At 41.0% G+C, this 16,634-nt stretch overlaps 3 protein-coding genes across 3 annotated transcripts in view; 2 read left to right on the top strand and 1 right to left on the bottom strand.

Moving 5' to 3' along the window:
• gpcpd1 (glycerophosphocholine phosphodiesterase 1) overlaps nucleotides 1-16,634 on the top strand; it is a 259,347-nt gene that overhangs the window by 213,175 nt on the left and 29,538 nt on the right. The window lies entirely within an intron of this gene.
• Nucleotides 67-6,308, top strand: trmt6 (tRNA methyltransferase 6 non-catalytic subunit). The gene is made up of 12 exons (XM_018696258.2): nucleotides 67-370; nucleotides 685-815; nucleotides 991-1,100; nucleotides 1,545-1,636; nucleotides 1,740-1,823; nucleotides 1,921-2,045; nucleotides 2,203-2,373; nucleotides 2,644-2,798; nucleotides 3,082-3,167; nucleotides 3,887-3,989; nucleotides 4,378-4,464; nucleotides 5,648-6,308. The coding sequence occupies exons 1-12, from the start codon at nucleotides 264-266 to the stop codon at nucleotides 5,807-5,809; spliced, it is 1,413 nt and encodes a 470-aa protein (XP_018551774.1). The 5' UTR covers nucleotides 67-263; the 3' UTR covers nucleotides 5,810-6,308.
• Nucleotides 6,365-10,786, bottom strand: chgb (chromogranin B). Its single transcript, XM_018696259.2, is given in 8 exon segments — nucleotides 6,365-6,787; nucleotides 7,814-7,924; nucleotides 8,098-8,197; nucleotides 8,417-9,642; nucleotides 9,644-9,774; nucleotides 10,173-10,263; nucleotides 10,363-10,409; nucleotides 10,577-10,786. Coding segments are annotated over 8 exon segments (1,833 nt in total). The 5' UTR covers nucleotides 10,623-10,786; the 3' UTR covers nucleotides 6,365-6,706.

Here is a 16,634-nt window from a genome sequence, read left to right on the forward strand (position 1 = left end):
ATTGGCTGTCAAGCTCAGCAACGCATAGCCAGCGAATCACCGACGACTACGTTGAAGCACGGCACTATCTGCAATCGTTTAGTCGTACTGAGAAGCTAGGGAAATGAAAGCTAACACGTGGAAATAGTAATTTGTCGTATTTTGCTTTCACTTCAGGGTGGTGTAGTGCCTTTTTGAACTGTGCCTTGTCAACGGCGTCTCTGTATCATTAGCTGAACGCTTACCTCGCAGCTCACCGGTGAATTGAGTTTATCTGCCTTATCATGGCGGACAACGGAGACGACGATTCTCAGTACAGAATTAAAGAGGGTGACTATGTTGTGTTGAAACGAGGCGATATCTACAAAGCTATGCAAATTCAACCAAGGAAGTAAGTCTAAAACTGTCAGATATACGCATTTTAACTAGCCAAACATGAACTCAAATTAGTGCTACATTTATTATAATTTCTTGAGAGGCTGGGTAAACCATAACTGACCTCTTAGTAGTGATAGATAATCAACTGTATTTTATAAATGATTGTTAATGTCACATCACCAAGAAGCCAGGCACTGATAAATATACAGATAGTAATGAAACTCCCACGAAGACTGTGGATGTTGAAACATGTTTGTAAAATGGATGCTGCACTGAGGCCATTCCACTGATTTATTATTATTTGCTCTTCTTCTGTTTTCCTCACAGGAAGGTGATTTTTGAGAAACAGTGGTTCTTCCTGGACAATGCAGTGGGTCAGCTGTACAGCACCACATTTGAGATTGTGTCTGGAGGGAACCTGCAACCACAGAAGCACAAGGACGCAGAGAGCGCTAGTGGTGTGTAACCTGCTGTTATATGCCACACAACAGTCACATTAATGTTTGAGTTATATAGCTGACTTATTTCAGGCCTCCAGTGGCATTTTCATCTGTATTAAATATGTTATTTCTACACTGTATGTATGAATATTAATTTTCACTTTGAATGATATCTTTATATGTTTTTTTCCAGATGCGAAGGAGGCAGGCACAGACAACAGAAACATTGTAGATGATGGAAAATCTCAGAAACTGACCAGGGATGACATTGAGACCCTCAAAGAGCAAGGTCTGAAGGGTCAGGTACATCAATAACCTTGAAATTACACACATGAAATGGAGAGAATCATGGTACTACCAGGTTTGGGGTCTGTTTATTAAAGGATAATGCTGGCCATATCCTGTTCTGAATTTATGAATATAAAAATGAGCCATGCTGTTACACTCTGTGACTGTGGGCACTATAGTTTAATTTCAGTCAATCCACATACACAGTCAATACACACTCCTTCACCCAAAATTTTTAATAATCTGCTGCCTAACGTAGTCTGAATATTATTTGCTAAAACTTACGGTTTTGCTGATTCAGGTGGATACATTGCACTTTTAAACATGAAGTCAGATATTTCTGACCTATTTTTAAAGATTAACATCTCAGAGGAATGCCAATTCTATTTTAAATTATCTGATAAAATAATGAAGCGTGACAAAACCAGCTTAGAGACAGTATGTGTTTGTGCTCCACAGGAAATCATTCAGCAGCTTGTAGAGAACAGCTCCACGTTCAGAGTTAAGACTGAGTATGCCCAGGATAAGTACATCAAGAAGAAAAAGAAGAAGTGAGTCACTTCTACTTATACAAGCACAATCTGTGACAGAGTAAAGATAATACAGAGTGCTGTAATTAGTGTTATCAGTTGTTCCTATCTTGTGCTTTTCCAGGTATGAAAGTACTGTGACGATTCTAAAACCGTCCTGTCGCATCCTGGCTATGATGTACCATGGCCGGGAACCAGGGAAGATCTGGTGAGTCAGCACAGGGATTAGCAGGATGTGTGAAAGTCATCTTTTAATGAGCAGAAAGAGACAATGTGTATAATGTGTATGTTTCTGTGTAATGCAGCCACCTCCGGTATGACACACTTGCCCAGATGTTAACTCTAGCAAACATCCACGCTGGCAGCAAAGTTTTGGTGTTTGAAACTTGTGCTGGCCTCGTGCTGGGAGCTGTCATGGAAAGAATGGGGGGTACGTTAGTCCTCTTAACTTTTCTGCTGTTTTTTATTATCTATTTGACTAAAGGATTTGAGCTTTTTCTGCACGAAGAATGTATTTTTCCGAACTTTCTCAACAAAACCTTTTCTTTGCCCTCTGCATAATTATCCTCTCTTTCCTCCTCATTCAGGCTATGGCTCAGTGATCCAAATGTACCCAGGAGGTGGTCCTGTTCGGGCGGGTGTGGAGAGCTTTGGCTTCCCTGCACATTTTCACGATATGCTGCATGAGTTTCCCATCTGCCATGTCAACGCTCTGCTGGCAGGCACTCTGGACACCACTGCCAAAGACGCAAATGCTGGTAGGACGTGCCTTTTTTATAAGAAAAAAAAAAAAAAGATGTTTATAGCTTATAGCAAGCTGGTGCTGAAATGCTGAAGAAACAGTTTCTTGTTACAACTGAACAAATGCTAAGATTTGCATGTGTTTCTATAATAGCTATTTTAATCAGATCATTCAGAAAATAAAACAAACACTCAATATCCTGAAAAATGAAAATGAGTCATTCATTGTGATATGTATTAATTCTGTAACATTTTACTGATATTAATAACCTCTTCCAAAATTCCAGATGAAAAGCTGTCTGACATGGCTGTAGAGGAGGAGCAAAACCAGCCTGGGACAGAGCAGCAGGGTCCAGACGAACAGAGCATGGAGACCAGTACTGGTGATGACTCTGGGCAGGACCAGGAGAAAAAAGAGAAGGAGAAGCGCAAAGAAGCTAAAGTATATAGTTTTGATATTTACCAACCTCACATTCAAAAATCTTCTTTACTTGTTTCCTTTTATGCTTGTACTCAACAGGAACTAATCACTATCTTTATAAAATCATTTGTTGTGAGGCAGATTATCAGTTTTTTTCCTTCCTGATATAAATCATTTATTTTGGATAATAATAAGGTTATACTTCTTGTTTGAAGATGGTAAAACAAAAAGAAATGTCAAAATTAGACCTAAAGAGAGAGTCAGTGCCCTTACTTTATGTTTTTTTTTTTTTTTTTTTTTTTAGGCTCAGGAAAAAAAGGTGAAGCTGGAGGAGAAACGGAGGAAGCTGGCAGCTGCCGCCGCCCTGCTGGAAGGCAGGAATGCCGACGGGTCGGTGTCAGATTTTGTTCTGTTTGTTTGTTTTTTTGCCTCTTCTCCTGCACTGTTCTGCTCTTTTCAGCATCAGCCTCTCTCTCTTCCACCTCTGTTTTGTTTGTCATGGATTGCAGCATGTAGTCAACAACAGTAATTAGAATAGATCTACAGGGATGAAAAATTGATTAATAATAATTAAAGTACTGTTAAGTATGCCCATAAAAGTCATGATAAATCATGTGCCTTCTTCTGAGCTCATGCACAGTTATTAACACGCGATGCCCTTACAAGGTGAACAAAATGATTGCTTTGCAGTTTCCTGTCCTATAAAGTGAAGAATTTGCTTTATAGCTTTTTTGTGATTGATGGATGAAGCATTGTGAGGCTGACATCTGAGCCAGAAGAAGTATTGATCTGGTTAGCCTATTGACTTACCTCTCCTCTACACCATAGCAGCTATATCATAAAAACTACAACAGAGGACAATTTCCCAGACTGTCTTAAATCAGCCTCTTTTACTGACTCTCCTTCAGCTTTATAGAATATGAAATGAATGTCCACAGTAGGAGGGTACTAAATCCTTAGGTCTTCCAGGTAATAAGTCACATACAGCACTGATATATGCTAAATTACGATATTGCCTACCTACACATTTCCAATAACAAAGTGTGTTGTTGACAGTGTATTTCATATCTGACAGGTTTGCTTGATCATCTGTTTGTTTCTAATGGCAGGTTGGTTATAGCCAGTCGGTTTCACCCGTGTCCTGTCCTAATGGGCCTGCTCAAATTCCTCTCCCCCTCAAGGCCTTTTGTAGTCTTCTCCCAATACAAAGAGGTAAGATTATCATGATTAGTGGCAATTACTATAACCACACAACACTGTTGATGTCCCTTACTGAGAGAGGATAATTTGCTATCTTAGAAGGATCTCTCATTAGTTGCCTCTGTGCACAGGTTTTTATTGCTTAGCGGTCCAGTGGGTAATGTCCTTATTTCATCCGTCCCAGTCACTGCCGAGGAATTACAGTGCCTGTCACGTCCCTGCACTTACTACCTCTGTTGTGCTTATGTTGCTAAAAACATCACTCTGTGTGTGTGTGTGTGTGTGTGTGTGTGTGTGTGTGTGTGTGTGTGTGTGTGTGTGTGTGTGTGTTGGCTCGTGTGCTATGCAGTCCTCCTCCTTAATGCTTTTCTTTCCATCTCTTCCCCCTCGATGTCTGCAGCCCCTTATCGAGTGCTACACAAAGCTCAAGGAACATGGCGGTGCAGTCAACCTCAGACTCACAGACACCTGGCTCAGACATTATCAGGTAAGCTCGTAGTTGTTTTGTCTCATTTTGTTTTTGATTTTTTTTTTGTACATTTCAAGCAGCAAATCAAAATGAATGAATCAAATGATTATGTCATGTGAAAATTCTTACTGATTGTGATAAACACAGACAGAATTATCCCCAGACTCAGCAATTCCCCTCAGCCTGATGTTCTGTTTTAGCATCTTTAAGCTCTTTGTTTTGGTTTTAAAGTTGAAGGGTTCAAGAACTGGTTTCACAGCTATCTCACCAGCAACAAACAGCAGACAGACAAAGCAAGCAACTTGCTGTCAAACATAGCGTAGCATTTAGCTGCTGAAGTGCCAGACACTTCTCTCAGTGAAGTGAACCACAGAGCTAAAAGGAGAGTGAATATTGGACTTACATTCGTCAGGAGGACATAAAGACACTAATGCTGCTCTGTGTCTGCTGGATGTGTAAATAAACAACTGTTTGCTAACCATGTTGTCTTTACAGCTTACTTTGCTGCCCTCAAGTCGACAAATAATCAATTTTAAAAAATCAATTAACTAATTTAAATAGTGAATAGCATTAATCCTCTACTTGTTTAGAGATTTTTTCAAATTAAGTCTAGAGGTATAAATAACAATGATTTTCGTTAGCAAATCATGTGTCGATTTTTGATTTAATGTTTGGTCAAAGAAATGTCAGAAAATAGTTTAAAATGCTTATGACAGTTTCCCACAGCCTATAGTGACATTATCAATTTAGTTGTTACACCCAACCAGTATTCACTTTGCCATGACATAGAATATGTAGAAGAGGCCAATTCTCACATCTGATTAATTTAAACCAGCTAATGTTTGACATTTTTGCTTAAAATTCATTACTTGAATAAGTCGGGGCTATCAGAACGGTTGTTTTCTGTCAATACACTGTTTGATTTAGTGTCAAGTAAATCTGTCATGTGCTTCTACAAGAGGAAAATCATTGTTGCAGTTCTTTCAATATTGATTCAACAGTGTTGCACATAATTACATGTGCTCTCACTGCTCTTTTTTCTTGGACCTCCATTCAGAATTCTATATGAAGTAGGAACTGGGTAAAAACAATGTGTTTGCATACTCAAAGGTTCTCCCCTCTCAGGACCAATGTGTTATTTCCCCAAGCCCCTCCCATAGAATTAATGTCTCCCGACTATATTTCTGTGTAATGTCCTTAGGTGTTGCCTAACAGGACACATCCTCTGCTACTGATGAGTGGGGGCGGGGGCTACGTCCTCTCAGGGACAACAATTGCCATGGACCGCTCCAAACCTGCAGGCTCCAGCGAGCTGAGGAACCGGCATCCAAAGAGACTGAAACTGACAGACACTGAGGGATAAACAAATATAAAAACATCACATGTTTTCAGGGCACATTTCTAGTGGTCTATAGGGATTTTTTCCTCAAGCACTGACTTTCCCTTCCTGTTGAACTGATCTGACACATCTGGAATAAGGGAGAGGGAGTGTCTGGTTTGCATTCATCAGACCACTACCTCCCGTCTTGTGTATTCAGATCAGTGCGGATGAAGGCGTAATGCTGGGGAGTAAATTGTGAGCCAGTTTAGGCTCTCTGAGCTCAGTGTATGTGTTATGTAAGGACCTGCTGAAATAATCTTTTGTGCGTTGAGAGTAAAGTGACAGGTTTGTGTTTCATGCCTCGAGACCAGGTGTAAAAACACTATTTTTTTTCCAGTTAATCCTCTCCAGCATCTATGTTATAACGTTTTTATTTTGTTATCCCTGCAGAAAGTGCCATTTGTTATATGATACAGTTGCTTATGCAGCTTCACTGTGGGCTGCATCTGTATCTACACAGAATTAAAAAAGTAGTACTGAAGAGCCTGATATGTGAACATTGTTTTTTTTTTCCATTAAGAAATAATTTGAGAGATATTTGTTTGGTCCCAGAATAACTCCTTTTATTGAGTGCAGACTGAACAAACTCTTTAGAACACAATTATTTTAATAATCTGTTTCAGATATATATTATTGTCATATTTTCTCTTTATATGTATAAACATCAAAACCATTCCCATGCTGATTAATCAGATAACATCAAAATATCACAAATACGATGATAAACAAGTTGATATTCATGTTTTTGGCAAGGCTCCAGGGTTATTTTTTTGTCTTTTTGTAACACTGTAAGCACACTAAATTGACAGACGTACAGTTAAGACAGCAGCTTTAATCCACTGATAGCTGATAGTGTCTTGAAATGCTGTTCATCTTGGCTTATGCACTGTTGTCATGCAATTTGGCTGCGATTTTCTGCAACTCCAAGTCCATAGCCGCTAGGTTCTCCAGCTCTTTCTCCTGAAAAACATGCAGTATTTATACATTAGCAACTAAATACAACATTTGGACAGTTAAACAATCAGAAATTTCACTTGTTTTCCCAGGCCTGCTTCAAAATTTGCATAATATGCTGAATTGGTCATTTAGGTTAAGCATTCCCCTACTCCTTGAGCTGATAAATCACCATGCCGCTGCCTCCTCCTCCTCCTCCTCCTCCACAATTTGTTTTTCTGCGTCAAAGTACTGTATGTGACAAGACAGCAAGATATGCCTTGGCCAAAGCTCTCTTTTTAATGGGCATATTATGACTTGAATTGCTCTGGGAGGCTGTAATCGTGATAGTCTTGGTGTGATTACTGCAGCAGTCGTGAATGCTGGTAAGAGCAAAGAGAGAAAGGGGACATACAACCTGGGAAGTCCTGCTGATCTGATATGCAATAGCAGATACCAAATATGTTAGAGTTGAGGAACGAGTCACTGCCCATGAATATACTAGTTAGACTTTTCCTTCATGGGACATGCTCATGAGAGGCAGTTCTTGATGTTCATTTGAACAGATGCATATTCACTGAAGCTCTGTGGCTCTGAAGGCTAACATCCTAACATCTCCATGTAGACTAGAGATTTCCATAACGAGCATGGCTGCTTTCTCCCCAAGTAAAACACTTCGATAGAGGTATGTGCTTCATGGCTTTACTAGGTCAGCTGAATATATGGTGGAAACTGTTTATGGAAGCGGCTGGAGAGTGAATGATTTATCTTTTCTCAATTATATTTCAGGGTAGACTGACTTTAACTGTAGTTTTCAAGATTTGCATGTATGTTCTCTAACCCTGGCTGCCACATACTATACTGTTCATCAGTACAAGTATCAGACAAATGAGATTCTGTGCAGAGTAATTATAGTCTGTACTGTGGATAACATCGTGCATTTTCTAGACTTCAGTGGTCTAATTAGAGGTTTAACAAAGTGAACATGACAGCAGATACAGCTTCACATCAGTTATAAAGGTAATTTTGCTGTTTAGTGAGCGTAGTTTTTACCTCCTGCGGGGTGAGTGGTCTCTGGTGCGTGCTTCTCTTTGCTTCCTCTTGATTAGAATGATTGGCCAGCTGGTTTATCTTGTAGCTCAGCAACTTGGCCAGTTCATCCATCTGAACACAAGACAGGACCGGCAATATGTCTTAATTGTACAATCTAAGACAAAATAACTACCTGCCATACACATTTTTAGATTTAATCTTTGTGCTTAATCACATAATTAGTATTAATATTGTTTCTTTTTCATATATATAGGTGAAAAGTGGATTTATCTCAGCATGCCTACCTTGTTGGAGGTTGCAGCGTGTTCATCTGAATCCCTTTTAAACCAGGCAGGATGGTAGTAGCCTCTGTAAATCCAGGGATTGCGCTTCTCTGCCAGATACCTGAAAAACAGGCCAGTTTTTTTTTTTTTTTTTTTCGTGTCAGCACATGAGGCATGCTCAAGGGGTGTGTTAATTTTGTTGTGCAAAATTTTGTTTTGATCCCTGCTGATTTGGCTGGCATTACTGAACTCTGAAGTGTTCTGTGCTCCGGGGGTGGAAAATACAAACATGCACAATTTAATGGTAGAAGTTGTTAAACATGATGAAAGACAGAGGTACCTCAGAGCTTCGTTCCTGTCCTTTGCAGCCTCCTCATATTCCTCTGAATCACCCCTCTGTTCGTCCTCTTCTTCTGATGAGCCTCCGCCACGCTTGTGAAATTTCTTTTTATGGTGGTACCGGTGTGTTGGTTTCCACACACGCTTCTCTATTTCTCCCTCTTCTTTTCCATGTCTTTTGTCGAAGCCCCAGTACTCCTGGCTGCGCTCCCCGTCTGCCTCCTCTCGCTTTTCCTCTGAGAGCTCCTCATCACGTTTGTGTCTCCTCTGGTGGTACCTGCCAGGCCTCCAGTCTCTCTTATCTCTTCCAGTGTCGAAGTCCCAGTACTCCTGGCTGCGTTCTTCGTCCGGCTCTTCCCTGGCTTCTTCGGAGAGCTCCTCGTCACGTTTGTGTCTCCTCTGGTGGTACCTGCCGGGCCTCCAGTCTCTCTTATCTCTTCCGGTGTCGAAGTCCCAGTATTCCTGGCTGCGTTCCTCATCTGGCTCTTCCCTGGCTTCCTCTGAGAGCTCTTCATCACGTTTGTGTCTCCTCTGGTGGTACCTGCCGGGCCTCCAGTCCCTCTTATCTCTTCCGGTGTCAAAATCCCAGTATTCCTGGCTGCGTTCCTCGTCTGGCTCTTCCCTGGCTTCCTCTGAGAGCTCTTCATCACGCTTCTGTCTCCTCTGGTGGTACCTTCCTGGTCTCCAGCCCCTCTTGTCCCTCTCATCATCAAGACCCCAAGATTCCTGGCTGCGATCCCCATTTTCCTCTTCCTCGGTTGGCTCGTCACCGCGTTTGTGGAGCTTTTTCTTGTGGTGGTAGCGATGTGTGGGTTTCCATATGCGCTTATATCTCTCCTCCTCATCCTCATTCCCGTGCCTTTTGTCTACATCCCAGGACTCTTGGCTACGTTCCTCCTCTGGCTCCTCCCTCTCTTCTCCTAGAGGTTCCTCATCTCGTTTGTGTTTTCTTTGGTGGTACCTTCCGGGCCTCCAGTTCCTCTTCTCTCTATCTTCACCTTCTTCCTCCTCTTCTTCCTCTGATCTCTTCTCCTCTACACCCCAACTCTCCTGGCTGCGCTCGTTGTCTTCTTCTTCGCCACGTTTGTGTTTCCTCTGCTGGTATCTGGGCCTCCAGCTGCTCCTCTTCTCCCGTTCCTCTTCCTCCTCGTTCTCGCGTCTCTTCTCCTTATCATCACCCAGACTCCAGGATTCTTGGCTGCGCTCGTCTTCGGGGTTTTCCCTCTTCTCCTCCACAGGATTTCAGGAGCGCTTCAATGTCTTTTACATCTGCTGTTTTTGCCTCAGGGTGACCTTTGACTACCTCTTGAGTCACTGTCCCTTCCTCACTCTTCTTGTCCAGTGGGGCATGTTTAACCCCTGTGACAGTGAAAAAGAAAGATCAAAAGAGGTGTAAAGATCCACTTAGAATAGCTCTAAAGGCCAAGTAAAGATGGATTTGTAATATGATTTCAGCCTAGATCAAATTTACACTGAGTATATTTTCTTAACTGGAGAAGGCATGAAAGCTGTGAATCTGAATTATTCTATTTATGCCGCCAGCTGTTTGGCGAGATTGTCAGTGTGACTGTATTTTATCTGTTTGAAACTCCTCAGTGTCTCAGCAACCTCACAGTTAAAGAGTGCCGCATCAACAAACAGCAATCTCCTCAAATATACATGCTCCCAGTCCACATGCATGCACTACATATTACACTATTTGATTTGATTTAGGCTGCATGAGCATGAAAAATCACAGAAACCCTTGTGCTGCGAACCTGCTTGGAGAATGTCTTTGCATTCCTGATCCAGCTGAGAGTCCGGTTTGCTGAGAGCTTTGGACAGGACTTCAACCAAACATCTCGTCACCTGCAAAAATCAAATTTACTGAATATGTAGCTCTTATTCAAAATTCATTTTTTGTAATAGTTATTTTTGCAATCATCAAATTGTATTAGAAAAGCATACCACATCTTCTCTCTGCCCTTCTTTTCCCACTGGAAGCGCTAGATTTTCTGCATTAGGAAAAAAAAAAGTATTTCTGTCAAAACTGAGACTGCAAACAGAGACGGCTTAGATGCGTTCAAGTAGAGGACTCGTCGTTGTCACTGTCCATGGTCCTGAACTGATCCCACTAACTTAAAGCACTCTGCTAGAGGAAAACCGACACTCTTTCACCTACCTGTCAGAAGAGCCGCAACCGCAGCAACAACAAAAACAAGTCTCATCTTGGCGAGATGAGAGTAAATCCAACAAAATGTAAAGCACCAGCTCCCGTTCCCGACAGGAGAGAGCTGCGCTGACTGGGCGCCTGCTGCTCTGAAGGCTGGAGCAGAGGAGCGCCTCAAATAAAGAGAGGAGTGGGCTGGAGAAGCGTGGGTGGATCGCTTTAGGCTGCGTTAATGTCATGACTCATTAGACCTGCGAAGAGAGTGACTTGGGTGAAATTTGATGCACGCGCAACGTGGGCATTTGGGGAGGGGGGGGGGGGGATTAGTAGGTTAACCTAGTTTGTGTCACAGTTCGTTCAGGTGATTGTTTTAAACAGGTTTAAGAAGACGTTGGAATTAAAAAAAAAAAAAAGGCCGCTTGGCGTGTTTGAGTTAAATGCCATGAGATGCCCCAGGACAGACAGACTGACACTGGGGTGAACATAACATCACGAAGATTCGTGCAGTCTTACTCAATCTGATACTTTAACCCTGCAACTTTACTTCGTGATGATTGATACTGTTCTTTTTTATGCCAGAGAAAAGCTCAGCTTATGTTTATGCTGCTGATGCTGTTATCCTCACACACAAATGTAGCCCTCTTTATTGCAGGTCTGTTGTTGCTGTTGGATTGCATTAGATTGCAGACATATTCATGATATAGTGCCCTGTGGTTTATTCACTCAGAATAAGATATCTTTTTTTTGTTTGTTTGTTTCAGAATAGACTCCTGCTGAAGTTATGTAATACCTCTTTATTCTCAACTGCAATGTTGTCCTACATTATATGTTGGCTTAAATGATTCAATGTAGGCTAATGTACCATACATTAAACAAAGTAAAGGTAGACATGTAAAGGCAATGAGTCAGAATTAACCCAACTGACTCCAGAACTCATTGAACCTTCAGCACATCCCATCCAGTTTCCCATGGGAATCAGTGAGCTTCAGCACCAGCAGAGGAAAGCTAGTTAATGGAGACTTGGATCAATAGCTGTTCTGGTGAAGACCCAAGTGACACAGATGCACTAGAAGAGTGTCTTTTCTGCCATTACTGTCCAATTTCACTCACTGTACCAGTGATAATTTCTAGTTGCAGATACAGTGCTGTTCTGATCAAGTATAGTATGTGACTGGCAATACCTTAAAAAAAAAAAACACACACACACACACATACAGCTGTAGATCTATTTGTTCATGTGAAAGGACAGTAATCTGATCTTCACTTCAGACTTCCTCTTTTAATTCCCAACTTTCCATGAAACTAGTCTGCGCATGAACAGTGGCTTAATCAGTGACTGCTGCTGTCTTCATAAGAAACCCTGGATTGGGATGAGCTGACATGTGCAGCAACAGAGCCCAAGCGTAGTGGGCTCAGCTCAGCGTGGCTCAGAACATTCAAACTGACAACTACTGGCATCTTCCTTTTTGGCACTTTGCATGATTTTTTTTTTTCTTGCTTCCTTGTACAGCAATTTGTTCTTCCCCAGTGCATACTGTATATGCTTTCATTCAGACACAAGAAAAACACAAGTCGAAGAGTGACCCATTTGAGAGTTATGAGCACGGAATGGCACAAACGTAAAATAACTCATCTACATATATGGGCCTCTGTAGATGCTTAGAAAATGTATTTTTTCATGAGATGTTTACACAACAAGTGCTGACCTTAATATATGTGGCAAAGCACATTCAAATTCAATCATGTCTTGGAAACTACAAGCCCAGAAACTGCAACAGCTGCAAGCAAAACTGCTCCTATCCCGCTCCATAAATCTGCTCTCTCGCCTGTTCATCTCATGCCTACATGACTGGTTACCCCTGACATCTATCTTTGTTACTGCAGACAGCCTCCATTATGGTAACTGAAATAATTACTGGTCAGAGCATAAAACAATAATGTCAGATGGTGAATTGTACATCCAAGCAATAAGCGCTGATCCAAAGCAGCCAGTGAACCCAGTCTTTTGTGTGACGGATAGCAGGACAACTTTCAGTTTTTACATGTATTGTGTATGGGGAGCAGCAGCAGCAGCGGCAGCAGCAGGGTATCAGTGCTCTGCAGCTTCCTCCACGTTCCCAGAGGAGGAAGTCATGTCTGTGAGTACTGAGCCTCAGTACTCCACTGTGAGCCATCCAGTTACTGGATATCAAAGGCACTGAACCACTAAATTATACAAGTCCCTTGCTCTGAACAATGTGTGTGTGCTCGTGAATGTGCGTGCACTCACATGTGAACGCTGTGTATGTGTTTTTGTGGCCTTTACTGTTAGTGCTCCAGGCTTGATTAATATTTTAGTGAGCCATGAAAATATAGGAGCTTACAGGCAGCAAAAGGTGGTGGTGGTGGTGGTGGTGGTGGGGTAAGCTCAATGTGTTCAGACAGGCTCCGAGAGCACGACTCAGATCAGTCCCTGTCTGCAACAACACAACCCCTTTCATCACAACCATTTACATGCATGAACAAAATGAGCACAATGATGATGGAGCACAATGCAATGCACTGCATGAAAGCCTTGGCTGGGCTTTGATCTTTGGTGGGGACAAGCTTTATGTTTGGCTCAAAACTACTGAGAGACTTTGATAATATTCCAAGAACAATGGGGCGTATCCCTACGGTCATCTGTGGTCAATTCCATTTACTCTTGCTGACGTCCGTCTGGTTAAGGTATAATTACTGTCTGACATTTTGTTAAGTAGGAGGTTTAATTTTTCTTTTGTGGAGCCACTTATTATTTGTCTTTCAGCACAATCTGATGTAAGATCTAAAGAGAAGTTCTCACTAAGTAGCAAACATTTATCCATCTCTAACTTGAAATATGATGTTATTTGGATAATTGCTGAAATAGTTTTCTAACAATATGACAGCACATTTACCAAAAAGTATTAACAAATGACTTTAATAAAAAAGAAAGTAATTCAAACCACAAAAAACCAAAAGAGTAAACTTTCAAGAAAGTGTGTAATATACTGCTGTTTCCAGCCCCCAAGAAGTATATTAGGGGCCCCTTGTGTTTGCTGTTCTTTTCATGACAAAAGCAGTAATAAAAACAAAACTGAAAACTGCAGTAAACATTAGAACTTTTGGTTCCCAGAGGATGAACCCTGCTGACTTTGGTGAGTCACTGACTTTTCCTTGAGGCCTACCATTTTGTTTTTAGTGAAATATTGCAACAACCATTGAATGGATTGGTATGAACTTGGTGAGACTGTGAGGTTTTCATTTGTAGTCTTAAGTTAAATGTTTTGACAACTGGATGACCATTTAATTTTGTCCGTACATTCATGTTCTCCGTAAGATGAATCCTAATGGCTTTGGTGATCACTTGGTGTTTCATCTGACACCATCATCAGACCAACATTTCTATTTATTTTGGTTCATGACCAAATCCTGCAAAACTAATGACATTTCACTGCCATTGTGAACATGTTAGTATTCTTACATTATCATTTAGCTCAAATCACAGCCCCACAGAGCTGCTAGCATGGCTGTTGATTCTTAGTTGTATCCACATAAGGACCCCCCTCAAGACAGGGCATTAAGATTAGGTTATAAAACAGGACCACTAGATTTTTATCATGTCAGCTGATAATATACTTAAATGTAGCTCATTCCCAAAGAAATCTTCAAATTGATTAGCTAAAAGCAGTTGTCACATAATGTCTCTGTGTTCCCAGACTGTAACCGAGACGCTATTAGCATCACTATTACAGCAGCAGGCGCTTTCTCAATACAATACTCAATAGGACTGAAAAGGCCTGTGCAAGATTGAAATGGCTGATAAAGAGGATTCAGCTCTGATTTATTGTGTAATACGGGATTTGAATTATCCTAATTACCCGACACTAATTATAACATGTATTGCTTATTTATTACAGTTATGACTCTCTGTTTTGAATTAAAATATGATTCAGCTCCACAATTAAATATCCTTAGCCTGAGGTGACCCATGGAAATAAAATTGAAAGTCCACTTGAGTCTTAAGACAGTGTTGAAAAGTTAGATCTGTGTGTGTGTGTGTGTGTGTGTGTGTGTGAATAGCATTCTCGAGGGACTGCACACTGGAGTTCTTCTGCCATAACCCATAAGTATTTTTTAAATCCCTTCTGTGTTTTAGTAAAATTGTTTCATTTCTATAATAATAATGAGGTCAACTGAGGGAGGATAAATGTGAATAAATTATGAATGGGGCAGAGCAGGCCAACCTTTATGAATATTGTGGCAACTCTAAAAGTATATTGTTCTCAGTGGAATAATGGTTCAATGGTTTATTTTGTAACCACACACATATGCATATGGGCTCAGTGCCTTAAACAAAAAGCCATAAACACAGTAAAACAGTTAAGATTATAGTGGTAACCACGCCTGCCACAGAAAGTTACACAGCACTCCATCACCCTCAGAAGATTTACTGTCAGGAATTAGTTGACTTAACAGTTCCCTCTGTGTTCATTTCTTTATCAGTGTTTGTTCCCCGGAGGAATTCTGCCTCCACATTTTATCTGCTGAGAACTGGGAGTTGAAGGCCGAATCAAACATTTCTGATTTATTTCTACTGTTGTAAACTTGCTGCTGACTGATGCTGAATCATAGCTTTTCTAAAGAGATAGCAGCAGGCTAAAGCTCTCTCATTTTGCATGTGGAAATTCAACATGATTACATATACATTAACTGGGTTCAAACATGCAACAAAGATTTCCAGACTTGACTGCATGTATAGTATGTGTAATTTCCCCTACAAGGGCCAGTAACACCGGCTGCTGAGGGGATTGGGTGTGGTACATATTACACTGAGCTACTTGCACTGCACCACGCATGATGTGTTCACAGTAAAGGATGATGTAGAGGGTAAAATGAGAAGATGCATGTTTTGGTGCAACTTGAGCAAACTAATTGGTCAAAGGTCATGATTGTGGTTGCGTGATCATGTTTGGCTACATACTCCATTTCCCCTCATTCTGTGTTGGCTTCACATCCAGAAGAAAATCAATTCCAGACAATATCATCACACTGGCTGACATTTTGACAGCCTGTGTCTGAGTCATGGAGGATGTCAAAACCCATACATCCAGCCAGATCGCCCAAGAGGTTTGTCTGCTGAGGGATATAACACCAGCAGCACTTCCAGTACTGCGGGCCCAGCTGATTTTTAATGCGGTTAGCTGTTTACTGAAATGTGCTAATGAAAGTCACAGGGTTATGGATGATGCAATGTCAACACTACTCAGCACAGTGAGCAAATATGTCTCAAGCAGCAAGATCTGTGTATTATAGCTCACACTGAAGGAAATGCAAATATTTAGAGGGGTGTGATTTATCACCCTTATTAATCTCTGTGCAGCATAGTTATAGTTTTATGTTTTGTTTTTTTCTTTTACAATTTTAAGTTCCACACAATGAGTGGCAGTCCACCAGCTGAGACTCAGTAGAAGCTGGGTGATGCAACAGGTAACAAGTAAATCTACTACAGAATGATTCCAGACCTTGACTCAATAGAGTTCTGTAGAATAACCTCAAGAAACGCTCACAGCAGACATCCTATATGGCTGAGCTGACACTGATAGGAAGAGTGGTCTAAAATTCTTCCCGAAGTTCAGAAAACCAGATCATTCCAAGATGTTCACATCCTTTTTCTTGCCACTCAACATTACGTTTCCCCAAATGAGCCCCACCCACCTCAAACCAGTGAAAAAAATAAAGACAAAAACACAAACTCAGAAATATCTAATGTAAAACTACCAAAGTTCGTGTAGGACCTAATTGCCCATACTAGTAGGGAGCTAATTGAGAAAATATGTTTTTAGGGCCTTTAAGTTCCACAGTGTACCAGTGGTACAGCTGGTTTCAAGTAAGCCTCTTTAATTTAATCTGAAAGAAGTAATGTTTCAATTATTAAGATAATTAAAACTAGTTTAATATGGTATTTACCTCATTTTCATGACTTTTAGACACAAAGCTTATCGTAGTCGAAACATTGCTGCTCCTCCTGGTGCTTCTCATCATTTATTTTTCATCATCAACATAACAAAAG

This window comes from Lates calcarifer, linkage group LG7_1, assembly GCF_001640805.2.
Source record: "Lates calcarifer isolate ASB-BC8 linkage group LG7_1, TLL_Latcal_v3, whole genome shotgun sequence".
NCBI lineage: Eukaryota > Metazoa > Chordata > Actinopteri > Centropomidae > Lates > Lates calcarifer.